Below are 23,595 nucleotides of genomic sequence, written 5' to 3' on the forward strand. Positions count from 1 at the left end.
ACCAATTTACAAACATAATTTGAATTTTATAAAAAAATGTAAGACCAAGATCCTCAATGTACTTTATTAGAAAATATATGCTTTTTGTGCATAATTACGCACCATAGGAATGAATGGGTACATTGTTAAAAATGCATATAAAATCAGGCAATATTCTCACCAGTGTCACCTCTATTTTTAGGTCAAGGTCATTGACATGTCCTTTGGGCCAGCCGGAGAAGCTCAGGTGGCTCCCAGTTCAAGCAAGAGCAGTGGGTGAATGTCTTGGAGCTGGTGCACAACGGACGAGGGGATAACTTGAAAACACACTTCACAGGTGGACTTAAAGGTAAGTCCGGTGGGGTTCCTTGAAAGGTATTGGTTGCAAGGAGTTAGGGACCCCTAGAGCACAGCAGGCTTGGCATTGCAAGGGCCAGGGAGGCTGGGTGCAGTGCATATAGGTCAGCCAAGAGTCGTGCATCAGGGAGTCCTTGGAGACAGAAGCAGGTCACTTGGAGAGTAGATTGCAGGTCTGCACGGCCACTCGGGAGGGTGGTTTCCTCGACTGGTGCTTGCTTTTGGGCCTTTGAGAGTCCGGAGTGGACTTTCCTTCTTGATGCACAATGTTGGGGGTCTAGTACCCTGGGCAATGGGATGTCTCAGGGCCTGGAAGTCACAGTGCCAACAAATGTGGCACACAGGTAGGTTCTGTCCTTTGGGTCTGTCCTGTGAATTTTGGTTGGGCTGCTAGGTCCGGTTCATTAGTCAGCAGCTAGTCAGTGTACTGTATTTCACTGGTTCCTTGCTTGCAGATTGTTGGGATAGTGACACCGTCACTCTGAGGAATGTTCTTGGTGATTTTCAGAAGGTCGGAGCTGCTCTGGGTTTTTGTAGAGCCACCTCGCCTGCCACACCTGAGGGGTGGTACAGGCTGGGGTTAGCCACTCCTCCTGTTCTTGCTAGTTTTCCCACCCAAAGTGAGGGAAATACAATTTACTAGGGACTTACAAGGGTGACTGAAGTGCCAAACATAGCACAGTCTAGGGGAAAGTGACCTGGCCCTGAGAACCTGTTTAGCAGGGGCCCAGGGCACTTACAGTTTCAAACCACTTCATTTTCCAGGCAAAAAAGTGGGGGGCTACCATATCAAAAGAGGCCATTTTCTCACACTTTTGACTCTGCAAAGAGTGCTTTCAAATGGTGTCCTCAATTGTCTAAGGATGTTTTCTTTGAATTAACACAATGTGCTTGACCTGAGGATCCACTGGTTGGGATCACCATAATGTAGTTCTTCTCTTGATGCTCTTGCCTCTCTGAGATGTCAGGAGTGGTTAGTTGCCATTGTGGTGCCTCAAGTATTGCATCTCTGAATAAAATAGATGCAGGAGCACATTTAGAGCCTGATCTATTGTCTTCATATTCAGGGAATCTTTCAAGACTCTTTGCATCATGTGCAGATACCTAGGTGTGCTAGCTCTAATCTGAAAGAGAAACCCAAAGCACAGAAATCACAATCTAGGCTGTCATACCTTCCAGCCTGCTCTCCTAATGTATGGTTGACCCGCAGCAGTGTCAGTAATACATTCTTAATAGAAATGCCTGCTCTGTGGAATGCTGTACCAGTGCCATCTAATTTTAGAATGATTAATTATAATTAGTTAAATTGTTATTGTGAGAATGTGGTTTATTGGGTGGGGTACATGGTAGTCCAAAACACTGATAACATTGCTATCCTTGTTAGGTTAAGTAAAGGCTTCTTTAATTTAAACCTGAACTCAACCCCCGGGAGTCGTAGCAGAGAGCAGAGTGGCTTAACTTAGGAAAATTAGTAAATCATGAAAAAGTACCAAAACAGTTAAAAATTCAAAACATAACACAATAAAAATCACTAAAATATAGAAACATAGAGAATAATTTAATGAACAAAATAACACCAAAATGAAAAAAATACAATGAGGAGAATGGGAGATTTGAATTTTTAAACTTTTAAATTAAAATAGCACCAAAAAGCATTTATTGCCAACCGTCGTCATCTGGTTGAGCTTGAGCGGTACCTAGATGTAATAGAAGACCGACCGTGATGGAAAGCAGGTCTGATACAGAAACCAGGTTTGTCCTGGTAATATGTTTTACCTTCTGACGTAGGCTCTTTGAGGAAACCAAGTTATTGATTGTGCAGGATGAGAGGCCTTCGCAAGTAATAGGTTCAAAATTACCCCCTCTTTTAGAACCAAGCTTCCCATAGTAGAGCTTGACTCTCTCAGGGTAGTGAAGCAGAGCAATCCAAGTCCTCAGGGGATGTGGTTTGGGCCAGTAATCACTATTCACTGGCACACAATACTAACACTCAATAAATGCTTGTCCAGTCTGTGATTTTTTTTTTAGAAAATGAAAAGTACTTTTATTACACACACACTATTTAAGACTACATAGTAATTTACAATTATACATAAGGCTGATGGAAATACATTTGATAACATTACATTTGTTCTCTTGTCGCGTGGGCTCTCATTATTCTAAATGAGACTACTGGATTTCTAGGTAGCAGGATGGATAACGGTGTGGGGGACTGAGTCTGACCCACGTGTAAGGAACGCTGTCACCCTAAATCCGGTTGTTGCTCCGGCTAACTAGCAGTGCCTCATTTCTCCCGCAGGGAAGAAATGATTGGGCAGCCGAGCGCATGACATCTTTGGAACTTCTCAGGGAAGTCGTGGTTACTCAGATCCAAACCAACTCTCTCATTCACAATATGGTCTCATATACAAATGACAAAGACAGTATAAGTTTTATATAATGTTTTAATAAAACGACTGTATTTTAGATATTAAGGCGTGAGACGCAATAACCAGAACAGTACAAAATAGTAGGATGGATATAGTAACCAGGAGAGTAAAACATAGAAATAAAGCTATCATAATTCCTAACCGTTTCTACTCTCCCTCTGCTTGTTCTATTTAGAGCACAGCATGTTAAGCTTTCAGCTTGCCTATTAGAATCACTGTGGGGATATCAGCCCTCATACCTGAGCAAAGACCTGTGATCTTGGTTCAGCATCTGCAACGAGGCAGTCAGCGTCAAGTTGTGGTTCCCTGGTCGGAATCTCCCTCTTGCGTGTACTGGGACAAGGAAGTAATTTTATAACTAACATGTCAGCGTGATCACAAAATGTCCCTACGCAGGAATGCCCAGTCTAAACTCTTACCACGTCTATCGGCAATGTACCAGACTGCATCCTTGACTGAAGCACAGAGTAAACATGTTATGGAGAACTCCAGTGCTGAAGTAGGCAAAACAGTGTGATATGAATAAAAAACAACACCGTAGAACTGGCTATTTGAAAAATAACAGTACGAAGCCTAATGAAAAACATGTAGAGAAAAGTGCACAGAGGCTCTAAGCTATTAGCAAATGAATAAAATATATTCAGGGCAAAATGCACCAAGGCCTAAAGCCTGAAGCTAAAGCGCAATGAATACGTAAAACTAACCACACTACACTCTAAAGGGTCATGACGTCAACAATGACATTACCCACTTCCCATACAATATAGCACATAATCCTACACGTGGGTGTCACTTTAAATCAAGCAGGCCCATTGGATTTATCAATGTTTCCACACAGATCAGAATCACACGTAACCAGCTCAGATCACAAACACGTAGCTATAAAACGACCAACAGAGGTCGCTACACTCTCAGGCTGCAGAGCAAAAGTTCCAGTTTTGGGAATGTTCAAACTTAGGCTGAAAATAGGGAGGGGTCATAATTTCTCTGACCCAGGAAACTTCGATCAGTACTTTTCAAAACTCCTGCAGCCAGCAACACTCTCTTTTTGCCACCTCGAAGAAAAATTGGCAAGAAGTGTCCCACAGGGCATAAGGGGTGCTCCGGCAAGACAGCGTGCATTAACAATGAGCGGCTCTGGCTTTTTTTTCATGGCACATGGCTCCTGTCCCAGTCATCTTTTGATTTTGTTCTTTATTGTTGGGTGAGCCTGGTCCCACCTTTATTTATGCTTACTTTGGCACCAGCATGAATAGCCCACAAGCAGCCATACCTGCTGGCTCCCCATCCGGCTGGCCTCCACCTTAGCTGGTGTGGAAGCCGGCAACTGACTTCTCCCCGGCCCTCCCCCTGCAGAAAGGGTGTTCCTGTTGTGGTGGCTTCCCTGCTCCCCCAAGAAATGGGGGACAAGGAGGTGGCTGCCCTCTCACCCTGGACATCAGTATGGGCATGGGGAGAGAGGCGCAATGGAGGCCCAGAGATAGGGTGTCTGGCCCCTTTCTTCTCTTCAAGGAGGGGCATGATAGTTCTCCTACTCATGTGGTGTCCTTTCATCTTTCCTGCTGGGGAGGGCATGATGGTGCTCCCCTTCTACTTTCTTGGAGGGGACCCATGCGTGCCCACTTCCAAGCTCATTAATTTCTTTTGCAGCTCTCATCAACAATGGGTCCTGGCTCATCCTGGGAGTTTCTGAAGGTAGTGCAGCTGACTTCAAGTGGTGGGGTGTAAAAGAAAAACCTTTTCCCTTTCATGTCTCAGCCCATTTTTTTGCAGAAATCCTGGTCTCATTAATTTTGCTTCTAGTGGCAAGCCCTCGGCATCTGGCGCTTTTTCTAGTAGTGGGACACTTTGGAGGAAGCTGGTTCCACTGGCTCTCTGCACCAGCCTTTCTACTTTTTCTTCTCCTCTGGTGCTCCAGTCCTCTTGTTTTGGCACAGGGGGAAATTCTTCCCCCATCTGGTCCTTATGGGATGTAAGGGGACCAGTTTAAATGGTCCTGGAAAGAACCACTTGTCTTTGGATAAACTGGAGGCAGAGACCTTAGTCTATTTGGGAATCAGGGGGCTTTTTCCTTCCAGTTGTCATTGGCACGGCCGCTCTTACTTTTCAGTGTCCAACTCCAACAACAGCTTTCTTCCACTTGTGCAAGAGGTTTTAAATTGGAGGTGGAAGGTTCTAGAAGCCAGGCACCTCTGACCAATCCTTGGGTGCTACACCACATCTCCACACATGTGCCTTCCCTCCTGCACAACATGCTGTGACAATTTAGGATGGCACCATCAAGAAGGCACTGGTCATATCTCCTCTGGGGGCCTCAGCTCTGCCCCTCACTGACACCACAACCAGGGCCTTTCCCACCAAACGTCAAATAGGACCCCACCCCCTTTGCTCCCTCCAGAGGTCTGGGCTTCCTCATTTGTTCAGTGGGCCTGAGCTGTGCCAACCCTGGTACAGTGTGACAGCTAATTAACAGACACAGATTCTCTTCCCCACCACTTCCGCCTCAAGAGCTGAATGAAGCACTGTTAATTGCTCCTTTTGTGTGGGGAGGCCTTTGTTCCCTCTGCTGAGGAGCAATGTAATCATTTTGGCCTAGCAGAGTGAGAAATGTCCTGGACTCCGATTCTCAGCTGAGCCAGAAAAATATAAAAAATGTGGATGACCTGTAAGATGTACATTTATCTGCTTGGGATTTGTATTATCAGTCTTGGTGCGCATTTCATCCAAGTTGGATATCTTGCTAGACTTAGCCTAAGCCAAAGGGGTGCGAAACTGCACTCTTAAGTCAGATTTCCCCTATATGTATAATAAAGTGTCACTGCAGACAAAAAAAGTAAACCATACTGACTTTTCCTATGAGTGTCCACTAACATTGTAAGGCCTACCTAGGTCAATATCTAACCCTGCAAAGTTCCTTCTGCTCCAGGCTACCTGTGTATAGTTACTGGACTACGCTTGAAGGTAGCCTCAGATGCACAGCCTCCACATGCTATGCAATCACATGTGCATATGTTTATGTGTTACTAGCCAAGTTGCCTCTACCCTTACTGCGTTGCAGCAGTTTTATTTGAAAAGGCCTGTACTGGCGGTAACACACGCAGTCCATTTACCATATGATTATCGTGGGTGGGACACCAGTTGTGAGGCTCACCCAAGGTAAAAAGTCCAAAACTAGGTGGCCCAAAAGTGAAAAATCTGAGCGGATTAAACAGGCAGAACCAATTTCACTACAGGCTGTGAAATTGAAGTAAAAAATCCTGAGCTGGGGAAGGCAAGAGGTTAAGGTGGGGAAGGGCTCCACTGGGCCCGATAGGCACTGACAAGACTCTGGTGAAGCTGTTTCCTTTTGCCAGGAAAGTCCTGTGTGGGGGGAATTCAAAATTCATGCTCAAGGAAGGTCCCTCGCCTGTTGGTGCCTTCACATGGTGAAGATTTATCCTTTTGGACTTAGTCACTCTTTTGGAACTTGGATTCCTCCAGTGTGGAAGGCTAACAGACTTAGCCAAACAAGGCTCCTCAAGGCTGGACAGGCACTCCATAACGTTCCAATGAAATGGATATACTTCTATGGAAAAGCTCAGAGCCAAGGAAACCTAAATCTTTGGCACAGTAGCAACTCACCTTCAACGGATTCACTTGGCAGGTTTGTCTCAATCCTCTAGAGGGTTTTGAACCCAAAAGGTTTCCAAGTGCCAGGTTTCTCAGAGCAAGCCACACTTTAGCTAATTGGATTAGGTTTGATGATGGCACTCCTTGGCATTGCATGTATACTTCTCTACATGTATCTTTCAATGATGATTCTGTAAATAACATCCTTGCACTTGTGTGATTGATTGTAATGTAATGATGTTTTTAATCTGTCCTGTATGATGAGAAATTGTATCTTTTAATTTGTCTTACATTCTAACATTTTGAAATTACATATACTTTTTTTTTCTTTTTTTAATGTAATGTACATGTTTTCATTACTGTGCACGTGGTAGGCTACGATAACCGAATAAAATACTTTGTAATTAAAAACGAACAGGAAGTCAGCCAACTGACCCCTGGAGTCCACTTCTTTGTCCTGGGTGCAACGGGGAGCAGGTCCAGCCTTTTAATGTCTCCTCACAGGTGTCAAGAATAGGGGCAGTCCCTTTTCTGTCTTCCAGAGGTCAAGCTGTGTTCTGAAGGGAGTGCAGAGGGGTGCCACATTTATGTCTGGCAATAGTTTATGGATGGGAATGGCTCCTAGCCCCTTCCTAACCAAAAGGAAGAACGTTCCCAGGGGTAACCTTATCTACCTTTGAAGCACTTGGTGTGTGTCCACACTGCCCCTCTCCACCTAAATCCAATATAATTGGACCTTTCTTTCCCTGTACAGAGCTCCTCTACCCACCCTAGAGATGTGGCCAGGGAGATGAGCATCCCCTTCTCTGTGGTCACTCAAAACCAGTTTTAGGGACAGCTCTTATTTTAGTTGGATTGGTACCTGGCTCACTAGAGGGACAAATGAGGAGGCAGGCACCTGATGTTAGCTAAACCTGCCTGTGACAGCACTGGCATTTTTAAGTTAATGATGTTGCTGGGTACAGCCCAGGTGGTCATCCAGCCAGAGGAACAGACCAACTCCCTACACTCAAGGCCTTTGTCCCAGCTCTGGAATCAAGTTCATACCTCATCAAATGGGCTACTCAGCTCCTGGGTGATAGTTGGAAGCTCATGCAATTGGTTTCTAGATGCTTTGGGCAGGTAAAATATGACTTTTTGCAAAGTATCTTTTGTAAAATATTTATAATTTTAAAAGTTCAAGAATTAAATTTGTAGCTGGTCGCACACAGAGGAAAAGTTATTTGATTTTAATATTATGTCCAAATGCTTTTAAACTGAACAGTTTGCTTTGGGGCCTTGTCACTAAAAGGATGTTTTATATTAAACTTTTATATGTCCTACTTTTAAATACCAGGCACCCTTCTTTATTGGGTATTAAGGCCTACTAAAGGTTCTCTTGTTCATATGTAAAAAGAGTGTTTAGGCCAGTCAAATAGTGTTGACAAGTCAAATTTGCAGTTTTAAAACTACACAGACAGGATATAGTAGTTGTCTTGGAGTCATATGTTGCTTCTGTTGCCGCAGTGGAGGCACAGTGTATGCTGCAGTCCCCTAGTGACATTTAACTCACAGGCCCTGGGTACACTTAATACTATATATACTAGAGACATACAGGTAAGTTAAATATGACAATTTGGCATATATCTGATTTTTAACATGCTTTGGGGTTCAGAGCACATGCACACAGGGTTAGCAAAGTACCAGTGCACAAAGTTAAAAAAAAAAAACTGAATCAATCCAACAAAATGCTAAATCATGTAAAATGAAGCATTTATTCTAAAATCTCAAGTTTCATAGGCTATCCAATTTTGACAATGCAAACTTTTAAAATAACTAAAATTAATTGTGTTTCTTTATTCATTTTTGCATTTGTCTTCACATGTCCATGTTTATTTGTGTGCATATCCAATTAACAATGTGAATATTCACTATGTTATATAAGTAGTCTTTGAATACATATGCTCTTCATAAAAATATTGTAACCATGGCAATATTCCTCTTTACACAAGTTTAGTTTTCACAATGTATAGGGAATTTACATCTCTGTCATAATTGTGATTTCCTACCCTCTGGTTCACCACTCAACCACTGGCATTCCCTTAAATTCCCTTGATGCAGACCACTTAAGACACACACGTGTAGAATAAAAAGACTGCAAGCTTACCCTGGACCATCATTGTTTCAAACAGTAAAATGGCACTGTTACTTATCGGAGGGCACATTTTCAAATTACCATGAAAGAACTACAGGGAAGTCTTCCCATGTGATACATCTATAAGGATCAGTCTAAGATATTTTCTGTTTGGAAGCGGTGTGGTAATCAAAGATGCAGAATAACACACAAAACCAACCAGGAACATGAAACCTGACAATTTTGGTGATAGATTAATAATTGAATAGCAGAAAGGCAAAGAATATTACAAAAATAGATTAATCACTGTTGCTGCATCTACAACTTTGAAAACTAGACCGTATAGATGCTTGACAAGACCAAAAGTTTACCCTCATTGACCACCTTGAAAGAGGAGCCAAGCTGATTGTGAGCAGTTAGTAAGATAGACAGACAAAGAATTAGGCAGTGAGGCATTTCAATAGGTAGCAATAGGTAGATGGGTGGGTGGATGGATGGATGGACTTGAGAAAAATTACAAAATTCATATTAATTTTAGTTACATCTTCATACTGCTTTCAAGTGTCATTACATGTTTTATAAACATCCATTGTTTGTTATCTGATATTTGTATTTGCTTGTAGAATATCTGTTGTGTGATTGCTCTGTGATTGGTGGGCCAGCATACAAATATACATGTAATACAGAAGGCACATGTTTTAACAATTATATTAAAGTTTCCACAATAGTAGAGAGAAAGAGGGTAAGAAACTGGGAAGCCAAATATGACAGTGTCATCTTTTTGTTACCATAAAGGTTTACCATGTCTTCCAACAAATGCTTATGCCACTATATGTTGTCTCAAGATTGTCTGGCTTAAAAACATTTCTGAGGAATGGCTATGAGACATTGACATAGGAGGAATCAATGTGTCAGCCACAAAGCTGCAATAAAAATGTGGAACTATAAAAGGAAACCAATATGCAAATCACTGTGAATGATATACCATTCACCTATTCAATTTCAGACCCTACTAACTGCATTACATTGATGGGCTGACAACGTATAGAAGGCACTCTTCTAACAAAGCAGAGAGATATGTTTAGTTGAGCATGTCTAATTAAACTTGGCAAGAGGAAACCATGGGGACATCTCCTGTCCAATGACTGTTCTGATGGATCCCCAACCTCTGCCAGTGCTATGGCACTTACTTGTCAAACATAAAAAAATAAACAACTTCTAATGGCTTCCTTTTATTTGAGATAAATATAAAGATATTTGTCCAAAGAGAATGTTTCTGCTAACAGTTAATAGCATTAAATGGCAAATAAAGCATGCTGTTCATTCTCAAGGACATCTGCCATTTCTACCCTTATGAGAAGGAAATGGTATAGAGCATTTAGGGACAGATTTGTTAAAAGTATTACCAGTATTAACAAACTGATCCTCACAATGAGAGTAACTGCAAATGCTAAAACGTTAATTTGCATGTACTACTCCAAATTTGGGAGTGTGTAAAGTTTTATCAAGTACTAAAATGGATACTCTATGGTTTACAACTGAACTACTGGCTGAAAACTATTGATAAGCTACAAACTCCCAAATTGGAGTTTTAACTCATTATCAAAAGGGAATGGGTCCCATTTAACCTGTTCTGCTTTGTGGAAGCCAGTGGAACTTTTAGAGGGAGTGTCAGTAATCCTTTTCAATTTTGAAATGCAATCACAGGGATGGTCGTCTGCTGTTACCCAACTATGGGCCTCATTCTAACTTCGGCGGGCGGCGGGCACCGTCCGCCGGGCGGGAACCGCCACTTGGCCGCTCCGCGGTCAAAAGACCGCGGAGGCCATTCTGGCTTTCCCGCTGGGCCAGCGGGCGCCCGCCAAAGGAACGCCCGCCGGCCCAGTGGGAAAGGCCCTGCAACAATAAAGCCGGCTCCGAATGGAGCCGGCGGAGTTGCAGGGGTGCGACGGATGCAGTTGCACCCGTCGCGATTTTCACTGTCTGCTAAGCAGACAGTGACAATCTTTATGGGGCCCTGTTAGGGGGCCCCTGCACTGCCCATGCCAGTGGCATGGGCAGTGCAGGGGCCCCCAGGGGCCCCACGACACCCGTTCCCGCCATCCTGTTTCTGGCGGTGAAAACAGCCGCCGCCGCCATGGAGGATTCCCCCAGCCGGGGGAAATCCGGCGGAAAACCGCCGGACCCAGCTGGGCGGCCGCGGCTAATACTGAATGAAGCACCGCCAGCCTGTTGGCAGTGCTTCAGCCGGCCTCCACCCTGGCGGTCATAGACCGCCAGGGTCAGAATGAGGCCCTATGTGTCTCAAAATATGTCCTGCCTAATTAATAATCAAAAGGCAGGTCAGGCTGTGATTCACTGCAATTCATTATTGTGCAAGGTAACCCATTATTCCTGGGCTTGTTCATAAAATTAGAAATTAGTCACAAAGAGTAGAGTAGCAATTTGCAACAACTTTTTGTTTCCAGTATCTTAGTACACCTGACCCTAGGAGTGACCACTTCTAGTAAATATTCACCAAGAAGTGTGACTGCTATTACACAGAACCCCATATCTCCTTTAACTTTGATCCTCACATATCATATTTAGGAACCACAGAATTTTTTTTTATGACACACACTATTTGTTGTCATACCCAAAGGATTCTTATTTCCATGACTTCACTATTACACCTTTACAACATGTTCTCTGCACTAGTTAATGAAAGAGCATTTTCTTCAGAGTCCAGGGCTTTTAACCGCTTGTGTGCCTTGGACGAGGTGGTAGAGTCCAGGGCTTTTAACCGCTTGTGTGCCTTGGACGAGGTGCTCTCGTCCTCGGCACCGCACCTCGTCCTGCTATGGGCCCCTGGGGGGAGCACTAGCGCTCCCCCCGATGGCCAGGCACACCCCTTCCCCTTCTACCTCCGCCTCCCCTGTGACCCCTCCGTGGTGTCTGATGACATCAGCGCGCTTTCACATGCTGACCTCATCAGAGGCCTTCCCGCCGGCGCTGGAAGCTCAGCTTCCAGCACCGGATCGGAGGAGAAATGCGATCACGTGGAGGGGGTCAGAGAAGCCTTTCCTCTCCTTTCAGGCTTCTCTGAGCATTTCTGCTGCCTGATCGCGATGCGATCAGGCAGCAGAAATGCCACTAGACATCAGGGATTTTTTTTTTATTTGTTTATTTCAAAAAGGAGAGCGGCCCCTTTGGCAAGGGCCGCTCTCCAGGGGGGGGCAATTTATTTTTGGGCTGTTTCTGCCCCCCCTGGGGGCAGATCAGCCTAATACAATTTTTTGTTTTTTTATTTGTGGGGAGCGACCCCTTAGGCAAGGGTCGCTCCCCTGGGGGCAACATTTTTGCAGGTAATTTCTGCCCCCCTTGGGGGCAGATCGGCTTATTTTTATTAGGCCAATCTGCCCCCAAGGTGGGCAGAAACCACTAGACACCATGGATTTTTTAAAAAAAATTATTTACTAAATAAGGAGAGCGGCCCCTTGGGCAAGGGCTGCTCTCAACGGGGCAGTTTATTTTTTGGCTGTTTCTGCCCCTAAAATAATTAAGCCGATCTGCCCCCAGGGGGGGGGGGAGAAATCCACTAGACACCAGGGAAAATGTTATTTATTTTTTGTATGTTTGGGGGGCGACCCCTTGGGCAAGGGTCCCTCCAGGGGGGGGGAAATTATTATTAGGCCATTTCTGCCCCCCCTGGGGGCAGACCGGCCTTGCGATCTGCGGGGCAGAAATCCACTAGACACCAGGGATATTTTTTTTTATTGTTTTTTTATTTTTTTAATGTTTGGGGAGTGACCCCTTGGGCAAGGGTCTCTCCGGGGGGGGGGGGGGAATCATAATTAGGTCATTTCTGCCCCCCCTGGGGGCAGATCGGCCTTGTGATCTGCCCCCGGGGGGGAAGAAACCACTAGACACCCGGGAATATTTTTTTGTGGGGGCTATTTCAAGTAAGGGGAGCGGCCCCTTGGGCAAGGGCCTCTCCTCGGGGAGCAAATTATTTCTAGGCCCTTTCTGCCCCCCCCCCCGGGGGCAGATTGGCCTGATAATATTAGGCCGTTCTGCCCCAGGGGTGGGCAGAAAACCACTAGACACCAAGGATAGTTTTTTTTGTTTACTTTTATTTTTGTATGTTTGGGGAGCGACCCCTTAGGCAAGGGTCGCTCCCGGAGGGGGGGGGGGCAAATTATTATTAGGCCTTTTCTGCCACCCTGGGGGCAGATCGGCCTAATATAATTAGGCCGATTTGCCCCCGGGGGGGCAGAAACCATAAGACACCAGGGATTTTTTTTTTTTTTTGTACTAACGCATAGGGTGAGCGGCCCCTTTGGCAAGGGCCACTTCCGGGGGGGTGGCAAAATATTTTTAGGCTTTTTCTGCCCCCCCCTGGAGGCAGATAGTCCTAGTATATTTAGGTGGATTTGCCCCCGGGGGGGGCAGAAACCTCTAGAGACCAGGGATATATATTTTTTTTTCATTCACTTTATGTTTTTATGTATGGGGGGAGCGACCCCTTAGACAAGTTGTATTTAGGCTATTTCTGCCCCCCTTGGGGGCAGATCAGCCTATTTTTGTAAGGCCAATCTGCCCCCTTTGGGGCAGAAACCTCTAGACACAATGGATTGGTGTGTGTGTATGTGTTTGTTTTGTTTGGAGGGGGCAGCCCCTTGGGCAAGGGTCCCTCTCCATGGGGGCACATTACTGTTGGCCCTAACTGCCCCCCTGGGGGGCAGACTGGCCTATTTTGGAAGGCCCATCTGCCCCCAAGGGGGGGCAGAAAGCCCACCAGAGAAGATTTTTTTTTCAAAATAAGATGTTGGGGGTATGGCCATACCCGCACCCCAAATAAATGGGGCCAAAGTTGTTCTGCCCACCAGTGGGCAGATTGGGCAATTACCCCCGATCCACACCCCGGGGAGACAGAAAGTCTACTAGATGCCAGGGAATAAAAAAAATAAAAGAAAATAGTGTGGTGGTGGCTACCAACCAGTATGGGCCTGGTTATGCCCCCACCCGAACTGATGGGGCTAACAGTCTTTCAGCTCTCCCCCGCACACTAAAACATCTTATCCAATGGCAAGCAAGAGGACATTTGATTATTTTAGTTTTTTTGTTTTACATTTGGACCATGAGAGCTTGGTAACTCTCAGAATCGTCCCACTTGGAATGGTGAGGGCTGCACTTTTTTTAACTTTGGGACGCTGCCATGTAGAAAAATCCACAAGACCTAGACACATATGAAAACTAAACATCTAGTTGATTCCAGGGTGGTGTGCTTCACATGCACCCCGCACCATTTCCTTACCCACAATGCCCTTCAAACCTGCAACTTTGCTGGAAAGCACACATTTTCCCACATTTTTGTGATGGAACCTTCAGGGATCTGCAGTAATCCACAAAATTCCTACTACCCATCATTGTCTCATCTATACCGATAAAATTTCTGCTGCACTTGTCAACCTAAAAATGTTTTTTTTCAAACTGCCCTTTTGGATCCACTTTGGTTCCCCCTCAATTTCGACGTGTTTTTGGCTCTTCCCTGTCACAAACACTTGGCTCACCTACACAAGTGGGGTACCATTTTTATCGGGAGACTTGGGGGAACGCTGGGTGGAAAGAAATGTGTGGCTCCTCTCAGATTCCAGAACTTTCTGTCACCGAAATGTGAGGAAAAAGTGTTTTTTTAGCCACATTTTGAGGTTTGCAAAGGATTCTGGATAACAGAACCTGGTGAGAGCTCGACAAGTCACCCCATCTTGGATTCCCCTAGGTCTCAAGTTTTCAGAAATGCACATGTCTGGTAGGTTTCCCTAGGTGGAGGCTGAGCTAGAGGCCAAAAAACACAGGTGGGCACTTTGCAAAAAACACCTCTGTTTTCTTTGAGAAAATGAGATGTGTCCACTTTGTGTTTTGGGGCATTTCCTGTTGTGGGTGCTAGGCCTACCCACACAAGTGAGGTACCATTTTTATCGGGAGACTTGGGGGAACGCTGGGTGGAAAGAAATTTGTGGCTTCTCTCAGATTCCAGATCTTTCTGTCACCGAAATGTGAGGAAAAAGTGTTTTTATAGCCACATTTTGAGGTTTGCAAAGGATTGTGGGTAAGAAAACCTGGTGAGAGCTCGACAAGTCACCCCATCTTGGATTCCCCTAGGTCTCTAGTTTTAAAAAATGCACAGGTTTGGTAGGTTTCCCTAGGTGGAGGCTGAGCTAGAGGCCAAAATCCACAGGTAGGCACTTTGCAAAAAACACCTCTGTTTCTTTGAGAAAATGTGATGTGTCCACTTTGTGTTTTGGGGCATTTCCTGTCGCGGGCACTAGGCCTACCCACACAAGTGAGGTACCATTTGTATCGAGTGACTTGGGGAACATAGAATAGCAAAACAAGTGTTATTGCCCTTTGTCTTTCTCTACATGTTTTCCTTCCAAATATAAGACAGTGTGTAAAAAAGACGTCTATTTGAGAAATGCCATGTAATTCACATGCTAGTATGGGCACCCCAGAATTCGGAGATGTGCAAATAACCACTGCTCCTCAACACCTTATCTTGTGCCCATTTTGGAAATACAAAGGTTTTCTTGATACCTATTTTTGACTCTTTATATTTCAGCAAATGAATTGCTGTATACCCGCAATAGAATGAAAACCCACTGCAAGGTGCAGCTCATTTATTGGCTCAGGGTGCCTAGGGTTCTTGATGAACCTACAAGCCCTATATATCCCCGCAAACCAGAAGAGTCCAGTGGACGTAGCAGTATATTGCTTTCAACAATCTGACATTGCAGGAAAAAGTTACATAGTAAAACGTAGAGAAAAATGGCTGTTTTTATCACCTCAATTTCAATATTTTTTTATTTCAGTTGTTATTTCCTGCAGGAAACCCTTATAGGATCTACACAAATTACCCATTGCTGAATTCAGAATTTTGTCTACGTTTCAGAAATGTTTATGTTTCTGGGATCCAGCATTGGTTTTACACCCATTTCTGTCACTGACTGAAAGAGGCTGAAAGCACAAAAAATCATAAAAATGGGGTATGTCCCAGTAAAATGCCAAAATTGTGTTGAAAAATTGGGTTTTTTGATTCACGTCTGCCTGTTCCTGAAAGCTGGGAAGCTGGTGATTTTAGCACCGCAAACCCTTTGTTGATGCCATTTTCAGGGAAAAAACTACAAGCCTTCTTCTGCAGCTCTTTTTTCCCATTTTTAAAAAAAAAGCTAATTTTCACTGTATTTTGGCTAATTTCTTGACCTCCTTCAGAGAAACCCACAGAGTCTGGGTACCTCTAGAATCCCTAGGATGTTGGAAAAAAAGGACGCAAATTTGGCATGGGTAGCTTATGTGGACAAAAAGTTCTGAGGGCCTAAGCGAGAATTATTCCAAATAGGCAAAAAAAGGCCTGGCACAGGAGGGGGAAAAGGCCTGGCAGCGAAGGGGTTAAGATCACATAGTGCTATCATCTGTCACTGTTGTTGGAGAGATCGTTTATGATTTTTGTTTACTGTCTGTGGAAAGTATATTTTATAATGTCAAACCACCTGTGAGCTTACCCTCTTTGAATCTCACATTGTGACTTTTAATTATTTTCATCTTCAGAGATCACTGTAGCATAGACTGATCTTGTTCTATAGGCACCCAGGAATAGTTTTGTTATTTGCTGTCATGTATGTATTCAATGTAGCGATTGTCATGCACATGTTCTTTATAATAATTTAGGTGGCACAAGTTAAATAAGCAAACTGATCTAGACCATTTCATGTAAAGGAATAATGAGAGAATATGAAGAAGACAATATTTATTAGCTCGCTACAGTAAATGTGATTGAAATAATATTGTACCACTGATAATATAATTTAGTACAGTGCTGGAAGCATTTCTCGAGCTTTAGGGTCCTGATTTATACTTGTTTTTGCACCGCATTTTGCGTATTTTTTTTAAGCAAAAGAGGCTTAAACTTACAAAATACAATTGTATTACAAATACAATTGTATTTTGAACGTCTGTGCTGCTTTTGCGTAAAAATAAATTATGCAAACGTGGCGCAAAAAAAGTATAAATAAGGGCCTAACTATTAGTAGTCAGTTATGCAGTTAGAACTAGAAGTAGGCAAAATTCTTGTGAGAATGATGGATTTTATGCCTAGTACACGCAGGTCTCTGTCCTCGTGCATTTTTCCAGTGCTGATAATATGAAATTCCCCCTTTCATCATCTGTCAGGGAGTATGATTTGGGGGTGGGCGTTACTGTCATAATTTTTCTAGAATAATTACTCCTAATTATCACAAAGTTACTGTAATTATGCGTAATAAAGCATAATCCAGGACTTAGCACTATTGTCTTGGAGCAAAATGCTTCAAGGCGTCCAAAGTGGACCTGAGGATGCAATTTGCTCTAGGGCAGGGTTCTGCAAAGTCGGTCCTGGAGAGCCGGGTCTATGCCAGATTTTCAGCATATCCACATTTAGAAAAATTTAGATTTCTGAAACATCTTTTTTCTAAATGTGGATATGCTAAAAACCTGGCATGGACCCGGCTCTCCAGGACCGACTTTTCAGAACCCTGCTCTAGGGAAATGGCACTAAGTGCTACCAGACACAAGCTGCAGTAGCCAGCAGCCGCTCGAGCTCTCTTAGTTTGTTTTTCCTGTGGTTGGATTTGTGACCCAAATGACTCTTAATTCCTCAAACTGGTGTAATACTGAGTTTCTGTAATTTCAACTCACAAGAGTAATGTGTAATTACTGACATCACTGAAATTACTCCAGCTACTCTGGCACAAATACAATCTGTCATAGACCTAACATAAGTGATCTTGCCTACATTTTGCCAATGACTACCCATAGTTCTACTCAGGGCCGGCTCTAGGGCTGCTCTACGGATGCGACCGGTGTGGATGCAACCGGTGCCATCACACCGGGTGCTGACTTGGGTGGGGCGCCCTGTTTGCAAGTACATTGTGGCTTTAAAAGTACCTGCTGCCACATTCCTTGCCTCCAGCAATTTTCTGGCAACAATTAATATGTCAAGATAACTACGGTGATTGATGGACCTGCTGGAGTGAGATTGAGTTTAGTCTAGTGGAAGTTTTAACTCATCCTAAGGTAGTGCAGAGGGTTAATATGCCTGCTGCAAAGAATGTGTACATGTACGATGCAGACCATAATGTGCATATAATGTAAACATATCAGTGGTTACTGTATTTGTCTGAAAGATGCTTTAGTTACTTGCAGTTTATAAGTTAAAGTTCCAACATAAAACAGAACAGTGAGCTAGAAAATGTCATAAAGTGCTGTGTGGAACCTGCAAGTTATATGTTAGGGTTACATCTTTACCCCGGTCTTTCATTATCCTAATGCTGCAAAAAGGGTTAATTTGGGAAGAAATCAATTCTTATTAGTAAAGACAACCCCCAACCATAGTGGTACTTTTTAAATTCTGAGTTTGTGCTTCTGCAGATCATGAACTCCTAAACTATACTGCCTACCAGTATGGAAGATGTGACTCCTACACCTTGTAGCCCTTGTCTTGTGTAACATTTTCTATAGACTAAATTACACACGTTTAATTTGCCTCTGTGAAATGTGTGTGATATAAGTGCTCTGACACCTACACTGGCATGAGTGGTGCTATGAAATGAATTAAATACATCTGAGAGAGAGTTGTTAAGGAGACTTGAGTGCACTATCAAAGGGTGGTACGGAGGGAATCTGCGGTGAACGTGGTCATTAAGGGCACCAACAAACATTGTCGCACAGGGTGCCACCAGTGTTAAAGCCAGCCCTGGTTCTACTTCTCATTTGCATGATAAAGGTTGCAGACGCAGTGCGCACATCCTGTTCCACATTTCTCGCAAAGCATTTATACTTAAACCCACTCACCCACGAGAGAACACTATACTGCCGGCATAATCGTAAGGAAAAAAAATCCTTGATGTAGTCTAATCAAGAGATACAAGATAACAACAGCATAATAAAAATGACGCATGCAATTATATAGAATTAGATCTTATATTTGTGAGTGCAATTTCCAACCAAGGTGTGCTCAAATTAATTATCATATTTTTTGCCAGCGAAGAGTAAAAACACGTAACCAAAGAAATGGGTTTCAGAATTCAGCTGTGTAAAATGGATTGAACTAAATGATAGATTACTTGGCAAGGAAAAGAAGTCTGTCATCATCTGATTATCGAAGAATGAAAATAAACTGCAAATGAGTCGGAATTACATCGATGCTGAGGACATAAAACTTAAATGACATAAACAAAGTGGGATGCTTGTATATAAAAAATAAAATCAGACCCCTGTCATCGCTGGTTAGAGGCAACGGAATGAAGGAAAGATACATTTGTCACCGAATAAATACAGCCACTTTAAATGAATATAACTCAATTTACTCGGTAATGTGATTTAGTTGTGTTTGCTTTGACAGAACCTCAATAGTGCGTCAATGAATATTTGAACTACTGCAGTGATGTTGGAAGAGCTCATATTAGGTATTCAGTATTGACCAATATAAGCTGGGAATTTGTTTATAAAGTAATGGAAGTTAGGTTACAGTAAGAAAGACGGGTGGAGTTTTGTGGAGTATAGAACTATGTCAGAAATGTATCATTCTAGTCAAAAGTCCTTAATTTGTTTGGTAGTTCCAGGTGTTGGGCATCTGCACTCATTTATGGGACCCAGGACATGTGTGTGTACACACTCACACACACACACAGGACCGCGAGGGGAGCCTGAAGGCCCCAGTGGTTCTAGCCGGCTCCCCACATCCTGCTTTAAATAGCAGCTCCCTGCTTGTGGGCGTGATGTTTTTATCTGTGACCCTCCACGCATATTAACGTGCGGGGAAGCAGGTGAAAGCTTCATTTTCAAAAAGTGAAGTGTTTGCTCTGACTTGGTGGGAGCTGTTAAAGCTCCAGCCAAGTCAGAGCAAACAGCAAATCCTGGGGGTGGGCACCATCAGACATAGCGGGAGCAAGCCCTGTGGGGGAGGGGGGGTCCCAGAGCCATCTATGGCTCCTCGGGGGGCATGCGGCTCCCTTACAGTGATTCAATTAGCCCCGGGGAGGTGGTGGTTCCCTGGGCTGCAAGGGTGGCCGGGCTGCCCCCCTGTATTTAATTTGTTATAAGCCCCAGGAAAGTGGCAGTCCCCGAGGATGGGAGGGTGACAGACAGCCCCCTGCATTGTATTTGTTATTAGCCCCGGGGAGTCAGCGGTCCCTTGGGCTGCGGGGGGCTGGGCAGCCCCCCACATTTAATTTGTTATTAGCCCTGGGGAGGTGGCGGTCCCTGGTGGTCCGGGAGGGGGCAGGCACCCCCTGCATTGTATTTGTTATAAGCCGCTGGGAGGTGGTGGCCCCCACATTATATTTCATCAAAGCCCCGGAGAGGTAGATGTCCCCAGGGCTGCAGGGGACACATAGGGGGTTATTCTAACTTTGGAGGAGGTGTTAATCCGTCCCAAAAGTGACGGAAAAGTGACGGATTTACCACCAGCCGTATTACGAGTCCATTATATCCTATGGAACTCGTAATACGGCTGGTGGTATATCCGTCACTTTACCGTCACTTTTGGGACGGATTAACACTCCTCCAAAGTTAGAATAACCCCCATAGTCTCTCTGCATCTATTATAAATAAGCCCCAGGAAGGTGGTGGTCCCAGGGGCATCAAACTACCCTTGGAGGTGGGACCCATGCGCCCCGTCATTTATTTAAAAATAAACCTGGAACCTGGCCCACAGAGGGGAATACAGATTTTTTTCATTATTTTTGCCACAAATTTGTGGATCCACTGAGAATTTGTGGCAATTTGTGTCAGGGTAACCCTAACATGCCCCTTTACCTATCCAGCTGTAGTCATGTCTGAAATGCCCCTGGGGATTATATGGGAAATTCATGTTTTTTTACCCCCACTTTTTCTCAGCCCCAACCTGATGGATCACCTTGAGACTTCCCATGTACAACGAGATTCACTAGAACACTTTATTTTTTTTAAAGTTCAAGAAGATGCTATAAATGGCACCAAAGATATAGGCAATTCAAAAAACGTTTTTTAAATGGAAACATGGCCCTACTATATATATATATATATATATAGAGAGAGAGAGAGAGAGAGATAGAGAGAGAGAGAGAGGAGAACACAGAAAATACAGACACAGGAAATGTAGGATGGTGAAGAAAAAGAAACAATAAGACTAAAGAGTCATAGTTTTCACCAGTCAACGATTCAACAATGCACGGGGTAGGAAAGCGAAAGCTTTTAAAGTTTTACCATCTTTTAAGAAATGGCCTACCGTTTTAATTACAAGACTTGCATTCAATAGTTAGTACATTTTCAGGCCAGTAAAAGTGAAAACATGTATGTACCTCAGAATCGTATTCCCACAGTTGATTGCCTCTCATATGGTGGCACTTCAGCATGATCACAGGTCCATTGAGCCTGGAAACATCCAAGCATAAATCATCAGTGCGAATTTCCTTGTCAGCAGTATAGGAAAATACCTGCAAATAGAAATTGTGATAGATGTAGAAAGTACACAATAACACAATAAACTCATTATCGCTAAATAGTTATCACAATTCCTTTCAATGCGCTGCTCATTAATGTGTGGGTTATGTATTATTTATGTGAATGTTTCAGAGATAGATGGTTAATAGAAGCATTTCATTTCTTAGAAGGTACAGTAACATTTGATTAATGTGTTTAAGGCGGAAAACATGTTTGAGGCTTAACTTCATCAGTATAGGTGTGATATACACAATTATTGCAAATATCAGGTAATGTTATTTTACGATAGTCTTTGGGGCAGATTTAACAAGACTTTGTGCCATTGCAAAGTTGTGAAAAGTGGCGCAAAGTCTTAAAATGGTGTTTACTTTCCAGAACAAACTTGTTCGCACTGGAAAAGTGCAATTTTAAAGAGTAAATAGCACATTGAACCGCTTTATGGTACTATGCCTCAAGGTGGCATTACGTGAGTAATACTTCGGAGTTCGAGCAAAAGCACTCATGTGCTTATGCAAAACCCTATCCAGTATAATTGTCTGGCCAAGCACAAACTTGAAGAGTTATGGACCTGAATTAAACATTAGCAAGCAGCCCGTTTCTCTGCCATAATAAGGGGTACATTTATTTCACCTGCTTACAGAGGTGCCACCCGCTAAATTTAGAAATGAACTGCATGGCCGTTCCTTTCAACGCATTGTAGGTTTGACAAATGTACAGGGTTCTCTTTTTATTTTCAGAAACAAAACCCCAAAGCAGAAGGGGGGGGGCATGTAGCCAAACCTCTGACAGTCCTTTTTCCTTCAGGCCATTGGAGAGGTTTAACCACGGCGGCAATGGAGTAGTCTACACTGTCATCAAACCTATGGAGAGACCATAATGGTGGCAGAAAGCGACTCTGTCACCATTTCAACAGAGTTCCCTCTCTACCAACCTTTAAATCAGGACATATATTTCATTTCTCCAAACAGCTCACACAGCACTTGCTCTGCACAGTACAGCACACATCCAATGTGTGAAATGTTTAAAAAAAATGTCTAGGCATACTTTTGTATAGTGTAAGGTGTATACTTCCAGTACCAAACCTAAGCTGGACTTCACACACTCTTGCCCCGTGCTCCAAAGGTGTGTGCATGGCACTTCATATTTTTTAAATAGGGCTTTGTGCTGCTTTCTTCTATTGTGCAAAGCAGCACAGCAATTTTGGCTGCTGTGCCGCATTGTACATTTTAGAAAATCTTCCCCTTTATAGCAGGAGTGTAGATCTTTAAAATAAGTGTTCCAGGCTCCACACCAGAAGGTCTTTGCATACAAGACAATTCTTCTGACAGATTTACATTGTAAAAGGTTTTATACATTTAACTAGAATTATTCAATGTACTTAGGCTTTCAAAAATGGACACCATTATAAGCCAAATGAAAAGCAAACTGTTGTTAACTTGATGTGAACCTTAATGTAAGGAAATGCCTCTTTTTGCATGCTCACCTTCATGTGTTTGAACTGATGCTGCTGGTTTTTCATCTCAAAAGGTGCAGTGAGGCCTGCTAAACAGACCTCAGTATCAAATCTATGACCTTAAAAGGTATATGCCTGATTGGCTCAGCCACAATTAACATATGTTAACATACTTATAAGTCCCTAATATATGGGACCAGGAGTACCTAGGGCCTTTAAGGTAAAGTGTCTCTCTTGGACTGCAGCACTAATTGTGCCACTAAGGGCAACACAGAAAAGTGCATCTCCCAGCCACCACTGCTGGCTGGCAGAGCCATTTAAACTGCTGACTTGACTTTGCCATTTGAAGTAATGGCAAAACCCAAACTTTCACTTTAAATATGTATACGTCAACCCTAAGACAGGCATACTGAGCCCTTGATACTCAAGTAGAATTTAATGTACCTTTTGCATAAGTGTCAGATATAGTAAGTAGCCACTTTGTTGTCCAAAGTTTTGCAGTGACTATTTACAATTGTTGGCCACAAGACAGCCTTCTACCCTTCTTGGGAGTGTGGGGGGCAGAGGGGGAGTTTAGGAGTGAGTGACTCTCGGGAAGGTACACAAAAGGCCTGCTCTTGGAAAAGGTGTGACCTCTCTTTGGCAGGAAGGCCAAACATAGTACAAGTCCAAAAAGTGAGCTTCAAACGAGAAGCTACCTTTGAATGGCTATTGATGGACACACACAAGAGGGGCTGCTCTTTTGTTCTAGCAGACAGGTTGTCTTTTAGGACAGAGAAGGGGAGCTGTGGGTAAACATCTCTTTTCTGTGGGCATGTAGCCCCTGGTTAGCTACACCCCTGGGGTTAGGTAGGGAGCACCACACATCAAGAGAAGGGTTTGGCATGTATTGAGTGGGCAGAAGGGTGTATTCTCAGTTAGCTAAATGCCACATGTCACAAGAAGCTGCCACTATGAGGGGGAAAGGACCTGGCAGCACACTGGCTATTAGTCACACAATGTGTATAACAGTGACACCCCTGGCACCCAGACCGCAGATCATACCTGTACTGAATGGAGAACTGAAAAAGGGATGCCTTGCTGTTCCCTGGACCCAGCAAACAGAATGCACCAAGACTGGACTTCACCTGCTGCTACTTGGTCAAGCAAGAGGGGAC

General features: G+C 43.7%; 1 protein-coding gene across 2 annotated transcripts in view; it reads right to left on the minus strand.

Moving 5' to 3' along the window:
• The window catches only part of GALNT13 (polypeptide N-acetylgalactosaminyltransferase 13), a 1,141,430-nt gene that overhangs the window by 350,422 nt on the left and 767,413 nt on the right, over window positions 1-23,595 (minus strand). For both annotated transcript variants that reach the window (XM_069225168.1, XM_069225167.1), the window contains exon 10: window positions 20,844-20,978. In XM_069225168.1, coding sequence (XP_069081269.1) covers window positions 20,844-20,978 — 135 coding nt within the window. The remainder of the gene's footprint in view (window positions 1-20,843; window positions 20,979-23,595) is intronic.

The sequence above is a fragment of the Pleurodeles waltl genome, chromosome 3_1 (genome assembly GCF_031143425.1).
Source record: "Pleurodeles waltl isolate 20211129_DDA chromosome 3_1, aPleWal1.hap1.20221129, whole genome shotgun sequence".
Classification (NCBI taxonomy): domain Eukaryota; kingdom Metazoa; phylum Chordata; class Amphibia; order Caudata; family Salamandridae; genus Pleurodeles; species Pleurodeles waltl.